General features: G+C 39.9%; 1 protein-coding gene across 2 annotated transcripts in view; it reads right to left on the bottom strand.

Annotated features, from left to right (window-relative positions):
• ascc3 (activating signal cointegrator 1 complex subunit 3) overlaps positions 1-18,334 on the bottom strand; it is a 33,757-nt gene continuing 15,423 nt past the window's right edge. For both annotated transcript variants that reach the window (XM_058053268.1, XM_058053269.1), the window contains 28 exons: positions 15,810-16,001; positions 15,369-15,593; positions 15,033-15,152; positions 14,755-14,919; positions 14,276-14,362; positions 13,736-13,912; positions 13,290-13,515; positions 13,042-13,196; positions 12,616-12,714; positions 12,196-12,364; positions 11,863-12,083; positions 11,469-11,554; positions 10,768-10,934; positions 10,391-10,536; positions 9,159-9,279; positions 8,767-8,909; positions 6,915-7,052; positions 6,545-6,665; positions 5,681-5,813; positions 5,383-5,508; positions 5,186-5,297; positions 4,988-5,122; positions 3,879-4,103; positions 1,907-2,058; positions 1,566-1,713; positions 838-1,044; positions 541-716; positions 1-433 (listed from right to left, as the gene is read on the bottom strand). In XM_058053268.1, coding sequence (XP_057909251.1) covers positions 310-433; positions 541-716; positions 838-1,044; positions 1,566-1,713; positions 1,907-2,058; positions 3,879-4,103; positions 4,988-5,122; positions 5,186-5,297; positions 5,383-5,508; positions 5,681-5,813; positions 6,545-6,665; positions 6,915-7,052; positions 8,767-8,909; positions 9,159-9,279; positions 10,391-10,536; positions 10,768-10,934; positions 11,469-11,554; positions 11,863-12,083; positions 12,196-12,364; positions 12,616-12,714; positions 13,042-13,196; positions 13,290-13,515; positions 13,736-13,912; positions 14,276-14,362; positions 14,755-14,919; positions 15,033-15,152; positions 15,369-15,593; positions 15,810-16,001 — 4,296 coding nt within the window. In that variant the 3' untranslated portion in view covers positions 1-309. The remainder of the gene's footprint in view (positions 434-540; positions 717-837; positions 1,045-1,565; positions 1,714-1,906; positions 2,059-3,878; positions 4,104-4,987; positions 5,123-5,185; positions 5,298-5,382; positions 5,509-5,680; positions 5,814-6,544; positions 6,666-6,914; positions 7,053-8,766; positions 8,910-9,158; positions 9,280-10,390; positions 10,537-10,767; positions 10,935-11,468; positions 11,555-11,862; positions 12,084-12,195; positions 12,365-12,615; positions 12,715-13,041; positions 13,197-13,289; positions 13,516-13,735; positions 13,913-14,275; positions 14,363-14,754; positions 14,920-15,032; positions 15,153-15,368; positions 15,594-15,809; positions 16,002-18,334) is intronic.

Genomic DNA, 18,334 nt, shown 5'->3' with positions numbered 1-18,334 from the left:
TAGGTTTCCATGATTTATACAATTTGTGCATTTCCTGGTCAATCATGGATATCACATTTCAGTCTTCAAAAGTCAAAATTTTCCTTTTTTTTATAAGATCTGGAGCTTATGCAAAAGAGATACACCCTATATAGGTCAGCAGTCAACACACAGAGACTTGCGCTCATCTCAAATGCAAACTTTCCATTCTTTCCATATCTGCTTCCATTTGAGTTGAATCAAAAAACAAAACATGATCAATATTTTAAAAATATGAAAAAAAAATGTGTCGATGACCGATCTGCTGCTGATTATGATGAGATATGTCATCTAGTCAGTGACCTCCGTGTTGACCTGAGCAGCAATGCTGGCAGGTGTTACATTGAGGTAAATGTCATACTGCTGGTCCAGACCGAGGTAGCTGTCGCTCATCAAGTAGAGTGTGTAGATGCATCTGAAAGCACAAGGCAAAATTGTTTGAGAGGAGGAATTGATAGAATCTAAAGTTGATTTTGAGAGTGCATGTAAAGTTCATGAATGTTTTGAAAGATTCCTTCTTACTTTCCAGCCTTCTCTGGTGTGTAGAAGGCAATAGACACAGACGTGTGGTTGCGCACATAGCCGACTCGTTTGACTGCCAGCAGAGCCTTGTGATCCACTTCACCGATGACCAGGAACCAGCCTTCATCTTTCACCTTGGGGAACCTTGGAGTCTGGGCCTTACTGTCCTGCTTCCTCTGTAAATACAATTCAGTTGTAGCTAGCTCACAGTATTTCTTGTACAATGTATGTTAATCATCCAGAATGACATAATCCACTTAATTTAGAATACACCAATCTGCAAACGTCTCTACTGACCCTCTGTTGTCCCAGGTTGATCCGTCGAAGCGACACTTGCAAAACATACTCTTGGTCAGCATGGACATCCAGCCAGCTGCTCTCCTCCCTCTGGTTGGCTCCAGCCGCAGGCAGGTGGCGCTCTATTTGTTCTTGGCTCCCCTCCCACCAACCCTTCACACTCAAACCCACCTCCAGTACTGGAAGATGACTGAGGAAGGCCCACGCCTGATCAAAAAGAAACAAGAGTGTCCACAAATGTATGTGTGTGTGTACATTATTCTACCTCAGCAAACCAGAAAGGAACAGTGCTGCTCTACTAATGATTTAATTAGCAAGCCCACTGCTCTGTGGGAGGGAAGAGGCAGTGAGGCGGTAAAGGTGGAAAAGGATGAAAGCAGGTCCACTGACTGTGTGCAGCGGCAGAGCCTGCTGTCGTGCTCGTACGCTCTCATTATTGCTTCAATTAGCACTTAAATTGGAGCTCTATGAGTGGAGCTGTAATTGGAAGTATCTCGGATCAAAATGGGAAGACTGCTCATGGCATGCCACTCGTATACGATATAGGAGTGAATGGCTCAAAAGACAGAGGTTACAGGATTTGATCCAAAGGAGGAATAAGAACCATTTCCTCGCAAGGTGTAGACAGGGAGTAATTAAAAAAAACAAACATTTATAAAAATAAGGTATGAAAAAAAACAACATTACATTATAAATGTTCTATTGTGAGTGTAACTTATTATTTGTACCTGGGCAACATGACTTGAAGGTAACTCTTGCCCGACAATAGCTGCAAAAATGCTTTCCTTTCCATTGCAGGCAGCGATCAGCTCAGGCAGCCCATCAATCGGTCCAGTGTAGCCTGTGTCTGCCCTCGCCTTCAGGTTTGACCACTTCCTACAGCATGGTAAAGACAATCAACATTACTAAATGGACACGTCACTCATATTACCATATATGGCAATGGGTCTCATATCATAAAAGGTCATGTCAAAAACAAAACAAACAAAAAAAGGTATGCCTTTCAACACATCATAGGAACAGAACCTGTCCATAAAACAAGTACCATTGATGTCTTGTAATTGTTTACCTGAACAGGTAGAGGTCCTGCTGTTCTACATGCGGCAGGGTCAGTAGTGAAGAATCATGGAGCCACCGGCCTTGGACAATCATCTGCACGAGGTTGCAGACACTTAAAGCTGTAACAAGCCAGCCCTCATTGGCTGCTACATCAAGCAAGGCCTGAGGAGACAAGATAGAAGGGGATGCTGAATGCTTAAGGTTAGGTAGGTGCACAGAAGGACTGTATACTAGAGGCGGGACTTGACGAGAAGCTGGTGAAATGGATGCGAATGGTCGTGATGCGCTGCTAGATCTTGATATGGTTGATTTCTTCAACATACTGGATCTTTTCCAAGATTTTTCTCAGTTCACCAGCCAAAGAGTCAGAGTAATGGCAGCAGTCTGGAGATGTTTTTGAGGGGCTACTAAGTAAATAGAGTGAATAATGATTCATAATTATTCAATCAGTGGGTGGTGTCAAGGAAAAACCTGGGTTCTAGTGACCTAAGGATGAGGATCCGACTCGGGTGTAGACAGACAACATACAATATTTACTTTATTATATATTTATAATAAAAGTATAAAGCTAACACATTTGTTTTTGGTTCTATTTTTCATGAGCTATACATACCGATGCAGTACACAAAAGGCTAATCTCTCTCACATATTGTTCACAAATCTGTCCAAACCTGAGTCATAATCTTACCGGCGCGGTGTGGCATTTCAATATGCTGATTAGACGGTGTGATTATTGCACTGGCGGAGGACTTAATTTGTACAACATATTTTGTATAATAATACTATTAATAAATATAATAGTACTATATCCACAGATGTTGGAGGTGCAGCACTTGTTTGTTCAAGTGGACGACACATGGTAATTACCAATTAGAGTGGAAGTACAATAACAATAGCATAGTCTTACATTTAAACACATGAAGATTTATGATGAATGGTTAAATGAAAATAACCGATATTACCTCAATTCAAACTGACACATAAGCTATGTGCCAATCCCCGTATAAGCAACAAGACCTCAAAGGAGTAACCACACTCATTGGCCATGCAGTATGACTCCCAGATAAACGGTATGGAAAATTACAAGCACATGTACATATGTACACCCGCAAAAACATGCCCTAGGCTGTGTACAATGGCTTACATACGTCTCTAACACGACCCAAAATTCAATAGGTCCCCACAGAATGCACAAGAAATGTGTTATAATTGAAACTATGTGATGTCTGCATTAGAAAATGTTGGACAAAATTATTATTGTAAGATGATATAGTGTTAGGGTCTACCAATAACTAATTAATTAATTACTCTTGGGAGGGACAGTGGTTACCTGTGCTGTACCTATTTATGCTTTTTGTTGTTTGCGCATTTGGAAGTTTGGGATAGCTCAAAACACTGAGTTTTAAAAGTCATCATAAAACTGTGCCTTTGTGATGTCACAAAAGGTCGGAGTTCCTTATATGGGCCAGATTTAGGAACCCTCTGTGACCTATCACAGAGGAGTGGGCATGCGGGGCATGGGTGAATAAATTAAAACAGACCGTTTTTTTGCATGAAGCACAAATCAAAGGAAATACAGCTGGAAAAGGTGCAGATTCTGCAAAATCTGATGTTTTCTGTGTAGCTGCTCTATAGGAGACCTCAACTCAATACAAAAAATCGAAAAATGTAACTAATAACTTTTAAGTAATTTCCACACCACTGCGATTTTAGCTTAAGTAACAGCTCAACTGTCCTAAACCAGTCTCAAAATGTGTTCTTCTGTTTAAATTTGAGATTAAATTGGTCTTGTATTTAGCCTCAAGCAAATGAGTGGCGTAGTAAAAAATTCCTAAAAAAATGCAGAGTTTCAAAAAGTTCAAAAAAAAAACTTACACATGCGGTTTTATAAATTATTGAATAATAATATTATATCAGTATCATGTATAGGTGCTGTTATGCTTTAGGCCCAGGTAGTACTATACTAACAAAATATAACAAACCTGGCAGATTCGAATGGCATTGTCCAGAACTGTCTTGGTATCAGTTGTGTAGTCGCTGCACGGTAGCTGCGCATGGCTGAAGTGGGCCTGCAACAGCAAGTGGGTCTTGGTGTGAGCGCTGTCGTAAGAGTGAGGGTTGACCTCCAGGGGGAGCTGTTGGGCCAGCTGGCTGTTGAGTTGGTCTTCATTGTGTCTCACAGGCAATTCTGCATACTCTTCTGCATCCTGAGACACAAGCATTGAACATGTTGTCAAACATTTTTTTTTATTAAAGCATTTGCATTTTCCTATTTTATTCATTCTTCATCGGGGATCATTCTTTTCCCAAAACGGCATGATGGAATTTAAAAGCTAACATGTCTAACAATCCCAAAGCGTATATGCTGGGAACTGGGAGGAGATTTAAAACATTGCATAGCAGTTCTATGTGGTTTGTCATGTTTGTAGTCATATTGTAGCTAATCTAAACAAAGACGTATAGGAGGCATTTGTCCCTAACCTGTACCCCCCACCCCCACAAGAATGTTAATACCCTATCCATCACTGGCTAAAGTCAGATTCTCTATAGCACAGAGCTGAAGAACGTACAGGCAAGTGGGGGTGGTGTGAGTAATAAGAAAAGGAATCAGTTAACAGTTTATTTTGCAGCGCTGTTGTAATGTTATGGAAAAATAAAAGTATTTAACATAATTATATATATTAAAAAAATGAATTTAACGGCCATAGACTTACATAACAATAATTTGCTAGGGCCTGTTCAACACTGTTTGCAGCTTTACTGTTTTTGTTTACCAACAACATGTTTTCTAGTTGTGCTTGTGACCTCAAAAATGAATGCGTGCAGGCGACACGGTGCATTAATTCATCTCCTATGCCATATAGATTGCTGAAACAGCTGCACACCATACTGTGGTTGAAAAAAAGAAACATGGCACTCCAGGATTTCAGTGCGGTTTCAGGGTGTATGTTGTCTTGAAGTCACTGTATATACAATTTAATTAATTTCAATGTTTTACACCCCAAAATTTACATGACATTACACACAAAATGATTATCACATACTATATATTGGTGTTAAAAAATAAAAATATGTGAAGGTCATCACTCACTGTCAGAATGAAGAGAAGCTCCTTGATGGGAAGCTCAGCTTTCAGTCTCTCTTTAAACAAGCGGATGGTCTGGTGCTTCAGGTAGTAATATGAACCAATGCGGCCATAGGTCATGGGCTCAATTGTTTGGTTATCCTAGAGCATTAAAAGAAATGTCAGAAATTGCACACAACTGTAATACACAACAAAATCACACACCTCTTTTATCTCAATGCAGTATGAACACTCCAAGTCCCTCAGGCTCCTTTCCACGAGGGTGGAGAGGTATTTATTGATGGAACCATGGCTGATGTCTTCTAAGTCGTAATAGCTAAACAATAGACAGTCAGTTGAAGTATGTTTAGATATAGAATTATTTTGATTAAATTAAAGAGATACGTGTATCAGAACCTAACCTGGGGTTCATCACCAGTCGTCTGAAGAAGTAAGTCCAAGTGATATAGTCCATTGCATCCTGCTTGGACAAAACGGTCCCTGCAGCAATCTCAGCATTAAGATGGTCTGACAGCACACCAAGAAGGCTAAGGAAATAACAATAAATGAATTGCTGCCTTTCACAGGAAGCATAAACAATCTGTCATGACAAATCGTGCAGATCATTACAACTGAAGGCCTAACATCAACTTCAATGTCATGAAACAGAGGTTGCTTTTAATGTCATATTTGTAACTGGAAAAACGCAACACCACTCACCTAGACTCCACTGGGAAAGGCTCATAAAGAAATTTCTTGTAGAAATCTTTTTTGATGTCATGGACAAGGATAACTGCTTTGCCCTGGTCATCAAACTGAGGGCGACCTGCTCGTCCCATCATCTGCAAAACATCTAAATACAAAAGCAAACCACCTCACACCGATTCCATACGTACAGTACCTACATAAGTGTTACCACACCGTTACTTTTTTGTGGCGGTCTTCCAGGAATATATTTGGACCGCCACAAATATATGGTATTTGGTGCTACTTTTTTGTAAACACATAATAATCATAATGGGATAAAACACATATAATTTGTGCATGTACATTTTAAACCACAATGATTTTTGCTATGACATAATCTGGAATTTCAGATTCGAAGTGTATGGTACAGTGCTACAGTGAAACAGGTAAAACTTTGATTTGGATCTACATTACCTTAGCCAACTAGTACCAGATACAGTTCTATATATATATACATACATATATACATACATATACATACATACATATATATGTACATATTTTCACTTCATTATTACTCGGTCATCTCTGTGGCCTCTGTGGTCTCCTCCCACATTCCAAAAACATGCTAGGTTAATTGGCGACTCCAAATTGTCTATAGGCATGAATGTGAGTGTGAATGGTTGTTTGTCTATATGTGCCCTGTGATTGGCTGGCGACCAGTCCAGGGTGTACCCCGCCTTTCGCCCGAAGATAGCTCCAGCACCCCCGTGACCCTCGTGAGGTTAAGCAGTAGAAAATGAATGAATGATCTACTTGTTTATGTGAAGAAATGGAGAACTTGAACAAGAACTTGAACAATCATACACAAAGATGAAAAACTTAAGTCATGTGTACCTGTAATGGGGTAGTCCACATATCGTCTGGTTTTTCCATCGTAGTATTCGGTTCCTTTGACAATCACCAGATGAGCAGGGAAGTTTACTCCCCAAGCTAGAGTGCTTGTTGCAATCAAAACCTGAAAATACGCAGACATGATGACTAATTAGATCTAATAACAATAGTGGAACACTGACGCTTATCAATGAAAATTAATATACAACTCTTGTTATCCTTGTGTGGATGGTGTGATAGAATGTTTGAGCATTCTACATAGTAATTGAGATGTTTCTTGTACTTTTGTGAGTACTGCCACTAGATACCCTATTATTCCTGTTACCAAAGAAACCTACGACACTGCTCAGCATGGTGCACAGCAAGGTTGTACCTGGATCTTGCAGTTGACAAACAGTTCCTCCACGGTCCTTCTGTCTCGCTCATGCAGGCCAGCGTGATGCATCCCGATTCCAAAGGCTAGAGTTAGCTTTAAGTTGGAGTCTCGTACCGTGGCAATGATGTCTTCAATCTACAGACCGGGACAAAAAAATCGAATTGAAAATAACTGAAAGCTAAGGTCAAACCATGAATGACAATGACTAGTCTGTAAGACAGTAAAAACAGGACACACAAAGCTCACACACAAGGCCAATGTTTCCTCTGCCATTATATTACAAGGGCGCCCGCAAGCCCAACAGCACCCCTCCCTTGAAGGTCAAGTTAATTTTATTTTCCATATAGCGCCAGATCACAACAGAAGGCATTTAAGGATAAGGATTCTTGAAGTATAAACGCTCATCCATGTAGACTTTGTAGATGGCAAAGAAAATGTGTAGTATATCTCATTTTCAAGAAGAACGCTTAAAAACGTTTAAGAGGTGAAGTTACTGTGTTGGTGTCTATGTCATTTAATGTGGATGCATCAGATGTTGTTGCTTTAAGATAAACCATTAGTTTGCCTGGGTTGCATATCAAAACCTTTACAATCAGTCTGTGCCGACATTGTTTGCTAATTTACAACATCTGGCATCTGACCAGTATGCATGTCTTTACGTTTTAACAAGATGTCAGGCAAACAAACTAAAAAAAAAAAAAAAAGACTGAACAACTGACTTAACACACGTGACCATGGTGTATTAAAGGGTGTTAAACATCAGGCCTGAAGGCCATCTCTGGCTTGCTATAAACTGTAAATAATGCTTATCGCTCGACGGGAGTATAAGGTAGTTAATAGTGTGCAGTTCTATTCATGCTGACAAAGTTGGCTCCATGGAGCAAAACACAGCTGGAGTCTGTGCAATTTCAATATGTTCAATGTGGTTTATTAAAAGCATAACTGTTCTCCTCACTTCTTGAAACGTGTGTTTTCGTTTCCGAACCCTTTTTGAATCAAATTTGCAATAACAAAATGTGCAAATATTAAATTTGTTGGGAAAAAAATCATACAAATCGAAAGCTAGGGTGTAGACCTGTCACAATAATCAATAAATTCATTAACGGCATGAGAAATAAAACCAAACTCAATAATAATAATATATTGATATGTTCATGCATGTGTGTTTTCGTCCTCTCCCTCCACCATGGGTTAACTCAGTGCATCTATCTCAACACCTGGGAGTGTTGGTTCTATAGCAGAATGAACCCTCCTGTCAGTCATTCATTTATTCAGTCTCTTTGTCACAGTGAAGAGAAGTGTGCTACTTGCTAGCTGTGTGTCGTGTGCTACACGATCAACTACTTTCTTTGTGCCTGTTGTGTATAAAACACAATCTGATGTCAATTTGAGCATCAGCATTTTGTGACGTTACAAAATGTATGAGAAAGACAATTAAATAACCAATACAAAACAATGGAACTTAAATTCCAGTGATTCCCAAATGCATATTGCTGCACTGGAAACATGTACTTTGACCAAAAAAGCCAGACCTGGTGCTATAAGTAAATCAAAAAAGTGTGGATGCAAATGAGCTGACGTTTTAAATATTGTGATTGTTGTTTTGTTGAATTTATTTTTATTTTAAAATTCTTGACAATAATAATTTGTTACAAAATATAATAATTTATAACTTAATTAGTGACTGTGACAGGCCTAGAGGGGCGCTTATGTAATAACATGATGAGATGTTTATACTGTACATCCTGAGGGTTGATGTGAATAATGAATTAAATGTGTGAATTAAACAAGGCATGCATTCATAACCTGTGGTACCAGTAATTAAGGAATATGCAGTAATATATAATACTTCTCTCTCATCCTGATGAAGCCACTGTTTGGGGTTGTCTTCTGTTGCCAGGTATGCAATGAGGTCCAGAGCTGTCAGTCGAGTTTGACGTCGGGATGAGACGAAGATCAGCACCGGCTTAGCAGGAGAGTGACTTCGTATTGCTGTGAAGACAGGTACACGGAATATCATATATACATTGATTTGTGGGACTTCTCTGAGGCAAAACGGGGTGCAGTATGAGGTTCCAAAAAAGCAGTTTCCAACTACTGTGTGGTCTAAAGCATGACATTAGATTAGTGATGTTCAGCGACATCCACACTATAGAAAATTCTTCTCCAATACATTGTTGGATTGAAGTTCTGTCATATTATTATTACATTTCAATGGAAAAATTGAGTGCATGATTTTACCTTGGAAGGTGGGTTTGTTCATGGTGGCCATCCGAGGGCAGTAGTGCTGTCCAGGGAATCCATGAATATGAACCTCCAGCGGTACGGGGCGAACAGAAGGCCGAAAGTTAAACAAACCCGCCTGCCAAACAAAAGAGAAAAAGAAAAAAACAGAATATATAAAGTATAATATGAGCAGCTGCCACTTAAAAGCCCCATCTGGTGGTAATATACGTTTTCTGTCACTGTCAGTGAGATACAGAAGCACAGACTGCTGCCACACTGTTGCTACCAGCAAAGCATTGAAATCAATGTGTGATTAAGGATGTTGTAACCAGTGTGTTTCTTCCTTTTGTGTGCACTGACACATACTAAAAGCCTTGATAATGAATTGCTGAACTATAACTCAAGAAGCCCTGTACAAACTCCAAAAGGGAAAGGACATGAATGGAGGCAGGAAGCTTGATAAATGTGTCAGTTCTTTGTCTGCACTATTTACAAAACAACTTCGGAAAGTTATAATCAACTGTCATCGGTTTACGCTGTACATTGTTGTTGTTCATATTTGATGTCATCTATTTATTCACAACATTATTATTATTATTAATTATACGGGAGCCAGGCAACGGCATTTCTTTGGCAATGTCACTGCTGTGTTATTGTCCAATGACAATAAAGGAAGTCTATCTATCGATCTATCTATCGATAATCAACAAATGTCTTGAGATAGTTATTAACATTAATGTGCTTCATGTTGACAATGTAAGTACTGTTATAAACACACTGATATCTTAGACACACCATCTAAATATGGATGATAAATAAATCTAGTGTTGTGCGCGTGGACCTAATTTTTCATTCATTCATTTTCTACCGCTTTTTCCTCGCGGGTGGTGCTGGGGCCTATCCCAGCTGTCTTCGGGCGAGAGGCGGGGTACACCCTGGACTGGTCGCCAGCCAATCACAGGGCACATATAGACAAACAACCATTCACACTCACATTCATACCTATGGACAATTTGGAGTCGCCAATTAACCTAGCATGTTTTTGGAATGTGGGAGGAAACCGGAGTACCCGGAGAAAACCCACGCATGCACGGGGAGAACATGCAAACTCCACACAGAGATGGCCGAGGGTGGAATTGAACCCTGGTCTACTAGCTGTGAGGTCTGCGCGCTAACCACTCGACCGCCCAACCTAATTTTTATTGAATACAATTTTTTTGTGGTGACTAGTAAAGATAGCTCCTGACCTGTACGATTCCCAACCAGTCAGCAAGATCTCGAGCATTAGCCAGAGCAGTGGACAGACCAACTACTCGGACACTTTTCGAGGTGTGGGAGGAAATGAAGTTGGTCCTGGACACAATGACTTCCAACACTGGACCTCTATCTTCCCCTGGAATCACATAAAATACACTCCTATTAATACATATACTAGTTGAAAATTAAATAACATATTTTTTTATTGTATTGTCCACGACAATTAAAGCCTTGCTACATCATAGTGTAGATACCGAGGAAACCTAGAGTCAAGTAGCATCACAGTTTAACATTCTACAAACAAACACATTTAAATGTGGGAGCAGAAATGGTTCGATTCTTATGCGATCGTTATGTCTTCACTTACCAAGGAGGTGTATTTCATCGATGATCAAGATTGCTACTTTCTGAACATAGCTTCTGTTTTGCCAGCTTCTGCTCACTCCATCCCACTTCTCAGGTGTGGTGACGATGAGGTCAGCTTGTGCTATAGCTCTCATATCGGGTGTCACATCACCCGTCAACTCCACCACTCTACACACACACACATATATCCATGAGGACAAAGATGACTTTAAATTACTCATATAATCAGTTAATAAAACATACTATACAGATTTTTTAACTGTAAGTGCATTCTAGAGGTCCAAAAACAGCTCAAAATCTCCCATTATTATGACAACAAAATCCAAATTTCAATTATATTGTGCATTAAAAGCATATATAAACACAGTCTTACACAAAAATATTAGTCATTGACAAAGCAGGGGAAAAAATCATTTAAAATCAATCAATCAATTTAAAATTAAGCAGGATTTTCACAGCAAAAACTATTTTATCTTGTACAAAACAGACCATACAACCATACATTTAGTCTTAATAAATAGACAGCTAAATAAAGTTAAATAACATAATGTTCATCATGCCATTCATACGCCAGCTTTGTTGTTTAAGTAATGTTTAATGTTTAAAGTAATGTTTCCCCCATCCTGCACTAGATCTGGCTCCAAAGAGGCATGTACTGTACGTGTGTGTTAATGTGCATTAATGTCATCTTTTCACACTCACTTCTTTCCCAGTTTCTCTTCTATCCTGACTTTCCAGTCCTCAATTCTCTCTCTCACCAGAGCTTTGAGCGGGGCAATATACACCACCTAAAAGGACAGCAACAAAAACAACTTACTAAATACTGTACGTACATTTACATTTTAAGAATGTTTAATAGGTTTAATAAGGTTCATTGGAGACTATAAGGGTGTGTTCATACATGTAATGTAAATGCAATGATCCAAACTGGCTAACCGAGAGCTCAAGTGTTGCTTACAGTGGATGTCAAAAAAGATATAATTCAAATTCACGCTACAAATTACAATCATTTTCCTTTGAAGTAATCCCCCATGGAGTAAGATGCACTCTTGACTTAAGCAAGCTGTGCCATCAACAAAAGGCTTGCAATTCTAACCTTACTGCTTGGGTACTTGTTGAAGACTCTGAACATGGCCAACTCGGCAGCAATAGTCTTTCCAGAGCCGGTTGGGGCTCCTAGCAAGACGTTGGTATCAGTGTGATACAGCGTGTGGAAGATCTGTGTTTGGATAGGGTTGAAGTGAGTGAACTTGAACAAGCTCTCAAACTGCCGATTATCCAGAGCGGTCACTGGTAATGGCTGCAGGTCCAACAGCTCTGCAAGGAAAATGTAATTAGACAATTTGAAGATTAATTTCGAACAGAAAAACATCACATAGTTATTCTACTTTTGAGTGTAGATTCTAATCAAGTCAACTGTGTAGTGTACCAGTATGTGGGGGGTGCCGCTCTGGCAAGATGAGGTTCTGGAAGTTGATGATGCAGATGGCTTCAGCACCGAGCCAACGGTCAGACACTGCCTTGATGTAGTACTGCGAGGGCAGGGGTTCGAATATGGGAATGGTAAACACAATGTGCTGGGGCTCCCCTGTCACCACCTGAATGGAGTAAAGCACATGACTTGAATGCTTAGAAAAAGCAAAGCATGACTGCTAGTATGATTTAAAGTAAAAACTGATTTCTGGTCATGCACTAGCAAAAAAAGAGGGCTTACATTAAAACAGAAAGGGAGTCACATAGCGTAACTGAGCACTGGTAAACTCAGATGGCATTAAACACACCTGACGCAACTCAAAAATATAACTAAAAATCAAGTCATAAGTCTCTTTGCGGTGTCATAACAACCAACCTGTTTTTTCTGGAGGAGGAAATATTCAGAGTGGTAGATGTGATCATTGATGGGGTCCTCCACCCATAACCACCATGGCTCACCTACGGATCCATGCACCTAAACCATAGAACATTTTTTAAAAAATAAAAAAAAATAGTGAGTCTCCACTAGCACTTCAGTGTTTACTAGTATATAGCTTTATTTTTCTTTAGCAGCCTGCCACAGATTAATTTGGACCGCCACAGATTTGGCCATACCTACCTGTACCATCCAAGCTGATGCACGATTATAGTGCGAAGACTCTTAATTTGATAACTTTTTACTCTGAAAGTGTCACTTAGAAGAATCTTCTTGCAAAGAATCACGTTCAAAATCAGCCCAACAATGTTTGTGTACATCATTATTCAAATTCTCAATGAACTCCCCACCGCTAATAGTAATTACCTGGTCATTCCAACGGAAGTCAGGTGTGACAATAAGACGGACACGCAGGACAGTCCGTGTGATTGGTTGAATACTGGCCTCCATTGTGATGGATGGGATTTGGTGGACACACTGTTTGACTGTCAATCCAATATTTACATGATGTAGCATGTGGCCTGGAAACAAAAGATATAGCGGTGGTAGTAGCAGTAATTGAATTGGAAAATTGCAATGTTAAAATAATCAAATAAAAAAAAATTGTACTGTACCAATTTCATCCTTCCTCATTTCTTTCAGTTTGTCAACCGTGAGCTTTTTCTCCTCCAGTCGGTTGAGTACAACATGGCTCAAGTTGGGGAATTGCCGAAGAGGGTGGGTAAAGCCCCAAAGTCTTTTGTCAATGACTTTGCTGAGGGTGAGCAGTCGGTGGGTCATGGCTGGCCAGCGTTTTCTTAGAGCAATCTCAAACAATGCCCTGACAATTCGAGCGGCATTCTGAAAAGGAGACAAACATCAGAAACTAAAAGTAAGAAGGGATGCTCTGATCGACTCGCCAACAATTAGTACCGGATGATTTCCGGGAAAAAAACATGTGATCGGCATATGTTAATGAATGCTTCGGAGTGCAGCAGCAACCAACCGATTCCAGTGTGTTTGATCACTCTGTTACATTTCTTGAGTATTATACCTAAGTATATGTACGTCAGTTTCTTACCTGTGCCACATACGATAGGTCCGAGATGAGGGAGAAGTTGTCCACATCTCCTCGACTTATGTACGTCTGCAAAAGAATGTTGACCTTGCCGTAGCCATTTTCCACCCCGCCTGCCGCTGGCAACTCACAGTAATTACATAGCAACTGTTCCAGCTCCTCCATCTCTTCCTCACGAACCTGCGAACACATATATAAGAGCACATGACCAAACTTTGCGGAGACATTTTAAGGTTGGTACAGTAGAGACGATCATCCCATAACTTTAGGACAAATCACTTGAATTATTAGTTTTGACTCTTTATCACTTGCATGTAGGCCACAAAGGCAGGAGATCAGGAAGACTAGGGTTCGATTCTCCGCTTAGGCATCTGTGTGTGGAGTTTGCCTATTCATATGTGGGTGTGTGTGTGGGTTTTCCCCGGGTACGTTGGTTTCCTCCCACATTCCAAAATGCATGTTAGGTTAATTGCTGACTCTTAATTGTCCATTGGTATGAATGTGAGTGTGAATATTGTTAAAAATTCAACATTTTTGACTTACCTTTAGCTGCTCAAATTCCTCAGCCTTGGACACAATACTGAGGATGTCGGCCTCGGTTCGCTGAGAGTTGAAAAGTTCATTGAAAGTCTTCAAAAATATAGAGACACGATATATTAATGACACAAAATAGCCACATTGATATAAAATAACTCAATTGAAATACTTTTTCTATAAAAAAACTGTGACGTATAATCAATTAAGTGTTTAATTGTAATGTCATTCTGCTGAGCCACAATTCCATTCTTCCATCCTACTAAAATCTAAATTAAAATATTAAGCTCAATTTGATTCAGTTAATTAACTCAATGAACTGAAGTGAATCAAGTAAATTAGGAAGTTAAATGCCCATCCCTACTTTATAGTCACACTGCTTACGTAAAAGACATGAAGTGCACAATTCCGAGACTCGTTTTTATCATCTGAGCCTACTGTACTGTTATGTAATGAATAATTGCATTTTTTCATTTGTTTTTATGTACCTCTATAGTGTTGTATTTGATGTAAAAATGGCTGGATGTCCTCCCCAAATCTGTGGAGGCAAAATAGCCGGTACGCTCTTCAAAGCGGATCATCCTGGCTTTGTCCAGCTTCCTGCCAGACTCCACCACCAGCTCCTTCCTATATAGCTCTAAGCCGGGATCCATCTGAAACACACAAACACACACTATTTTATACACCAAATGAATAAAGCTATTACGACTATTAAAATTATGTTGACATTGCTATTACTGTTAGGGAATTGTGTGAGATCTATCACCTGGAGGGCCTTGTAGTTGATACCATATGCCAGTGGATTGGCCCTCATGCGCACATAGAGGTATGTGTAATTGAGCCACTTTACCCCCTCATCCACATTGGTGACTGTCCCCAAAGCAATCTGGAGCAACACAGAGGGAAGAAAAAAAATAGATCAGGGAAGTCACTTTAATAGCTGGTCTCTGTCACCATCTAATGGACAATGGGAGAAGGTACAGAAAGCCAGAATGAACTGAATGCTATTGTTTCTGAAACTTCTGAAAGAGCAAAAAAAAAAAAACAATAAAGAATTGAAATGATGCAGCAAAACAAAAAAATAAGACACTCCATAACTGACCTCAGCATTAAGGTTGTCAGCCAGACTGCCAAGAAACTGACTCTCAATGGGGTTCTGCTGGGTGAGCAGGGTCAAGTAATGGCTGAGCTTGTCATGGGTGGTAATGATGGTGCCCTCCCCATACTTGTCAAACTGTGGACGTCCTGCACGGCCGAAGATCTGCATCACATCTAGAATGCCCAGGTCTACCAGAGCACCACGCTTGGCATCATAAATTTGTGTGCCCTAGTACCACAAAAGACAAGAATAAATACAGATACAATATACAGATACACAATTTTTCCAGAAGTTTTACACACCAACATGCTAAGAATTTCCATTGTAGATGTAAAAGTACCAGACATACATATACGATTGCTTCTTCACCAAACTTATTTAAAATTGGTCCATATATGGCATGGAAAGAAAAAGCAATAAAAAAATATAAAATATAAAATGCACCTTGATGATAACAGCATGAGCTGGCAGGTTCACGCCCCAGGCCAGAGTGGCAGTACAGACCAACACTTTGAGGTAACCTCTGGAGAACATGCTTTCCATTAAATTACGGTCAGACCGCAACATGCCAGCGTGGTGGATTCCAAAACCTTCTGGAAACATCTCCTTCATTTGCTTGTTCCTGGAGCGCTGGATCTATATTTTGTGGCAGAAGATATTAGTTATTATCAGCGGTGTCACAATACACCTTGGTTATGAGATAAGACCAGACGATACACAATATTGAGTCACAAAACAATAAAAGACATATTTTGAAATGTTTTATAACTTTGCAGACATAACAACAGCAGTTGTAGTTGCTACGACTAATCATTTATGTTGATATGTAGTTGTATTATGTAGCTCAGAGTACCGCACCGGGAAGTCGTGAATTTCTGATCGTTTTGATCTGACAAATCTTAATTAAGTTTGATGAAATGCAGAATTACTACAGCTTTTGTTTATACAATAATGACACTGCAGCAGCTGTTCAAGTCAATCAGCCACAATCAGCCGTGAGAGAGTGACGTTGGGAACACGAGGTGCATTGCAAGGTTTATAGTGTGCGGTCCCAATCCTGTATCATAAAATGCCACTTCTATAGTAAGTGTACGCTATCATTCACAGTGCAGATGCAATTGTCCGTAGTCTGATAGACCTCTGGCGGCTTTGTTGCAACGAGACCTGAGCAATTTCGTTGAGATCGATTCATTGCCCTGAAACGTCTCGTAAGACAGTTTTTCTGTAAACAAGAAAAATTGCCAAATAGAGATGTTGTGACAAACGATGTGACGACCTTACGTATTATCATTTTGAATTATGTATATGTAATTTCCAATGGGGTTGAATTTCGAGTGCAACTGTGTGTTGTATACTTACACTGAATCCTCCCACTAACAAACTACTCTGATGTGCACATGCTTCCACAGACACACACACACACACAGATTGAAATGCAGCTTCAATTGACAGCAAGGTTGTGACCTGGTTGTGTTCAATGGGAGTCCTCATTATTGGGCTTTATCTCATTCAGTGGGCATCTCACAGAAGGTCAAAGCCAAGCAGGGCTCTGCACAGTAAGGGGGGGGGGGGGGGATTACTGACTGCAGCTGTTGGCCTTGCACACAAACGTGGAGTGTTTGTGGTGTTTAAAGAAAAGTCTGGTTTGGTTAAAACACACTCTGATGTGTTATCTTACAAACCGACAAACAAATTGTTAATTTAATAGCAAAGTTGCTGAGAGCCTCCTTTTGTCCCCTGACTTATTTAGTCCAATGTGACTATTAGTACAAAAGTATATTATTTTGTACCATTTGACAAACCCAAATTTAATTTGATGTCTGTTTTAGAGCAATATGAATACAAAACCTACTTTAGGTTGTGGGCCGAATCGGACATTCAGACAATCGGACCCACTCCATCCCCCAACTTTGTATCAATTATTTTCAGGTTGCGGGCGGCACAGCGGTCGAGTGGTTAGCGTGCAGACCTCACAGCTAGGAGACCAGGGTTCAATTCCACCCGCGGCCATCTCTGTGTGGAGTTTGCATGTTCTCCCCGTGCATGCGTGGGTTTTCTCCGGGTACTCCGGTTTCCTTCCACATTCAAAAAACATGCTAGGTTAATTGGTGACTCCAAATTGTCCATAGGTATGAATGAGTGTGAATGGTTGTTTGTCTATATGTGCCCTGTGATTGGCTGGCGACCAGTCCAGGGTGTACCCCGCCTCTCACGCGAAGACAGCTGGGATAGGCTCCAGAACCCGCGACCCTCGTGAGGAAAAAGCAGTAGAAAACGAATGAATGAATGAATTTTCAGGTTGGGACAAAATGCTCATGACAGCATTTGGAATGAGCAGATTACATATTACCCAGCATGCTTTGGTGTAGTTAAAATAACCACTTTTGACTGTCTTAAGCCTCTTTAAATGTGTTGCTTTGCACAGATGGGGTGTAATAGTTAAAGTAAATTGTTTTGACTTTTTTCAAAACTTTGTTCAATTTTTGAAACGATTAGTTGCAAGTTGCAGCTACTCATTATTGAGTCCTTTTTTGTAAAGTGTATTTCTCTTTTGGGGGGAGGTGTTTCAGGTTTTTGAGCTATGGTCACAGCCTATTCCACTTCAATGCATGTTTGCAATAAACTCGAATGTTTGGAACTGGTCTTGGAATTTTGTTCAGGAGTGAGACTCGACTGCTGCCTGCAACCTTTAGTTTTGACCACCGGGGGGGAATATTGCTGTGTTCTTTTGTCCATCTCCTAATAATTAGAAACTAAAACTAAAACATTAGGTCCATATAAGGCATACCGATGTATACACACACAGATAGACTGACTGATACTGTAGATATGAATTATTGTTTATTTTATAGTTATCTAGATTTTCTTTTTAGCTTCAATATAACATAGGTGTTTGTTCATTAGTACTGTAAATGGTTCAATTCCAAATTGATGACAGCACTAAAACCAGCATGATGCCTAATAATTTC

This window comes from Doryrhamphus excisus, chromosome 17, assembly GCF_030265055.1.
Source record: "Doryrhamphus excisus isolate RoL2022-K1 chromosome 17, RoL_Dexc_1.0, whole genome shotgun sequence".
NCBI classification, from domain to species: domain Eukaryota; kingdom Metazoa; phylum Chordata; class Actinopteri; order Syngnathiformes; family Syngnathidae; genus Doryrhamphus; species Doryrhamphus excisus.
Note: the sequence above shows the minus strand (reverse complement) of the source record. Positions and strands in the feature narration are given on the sequence as shown.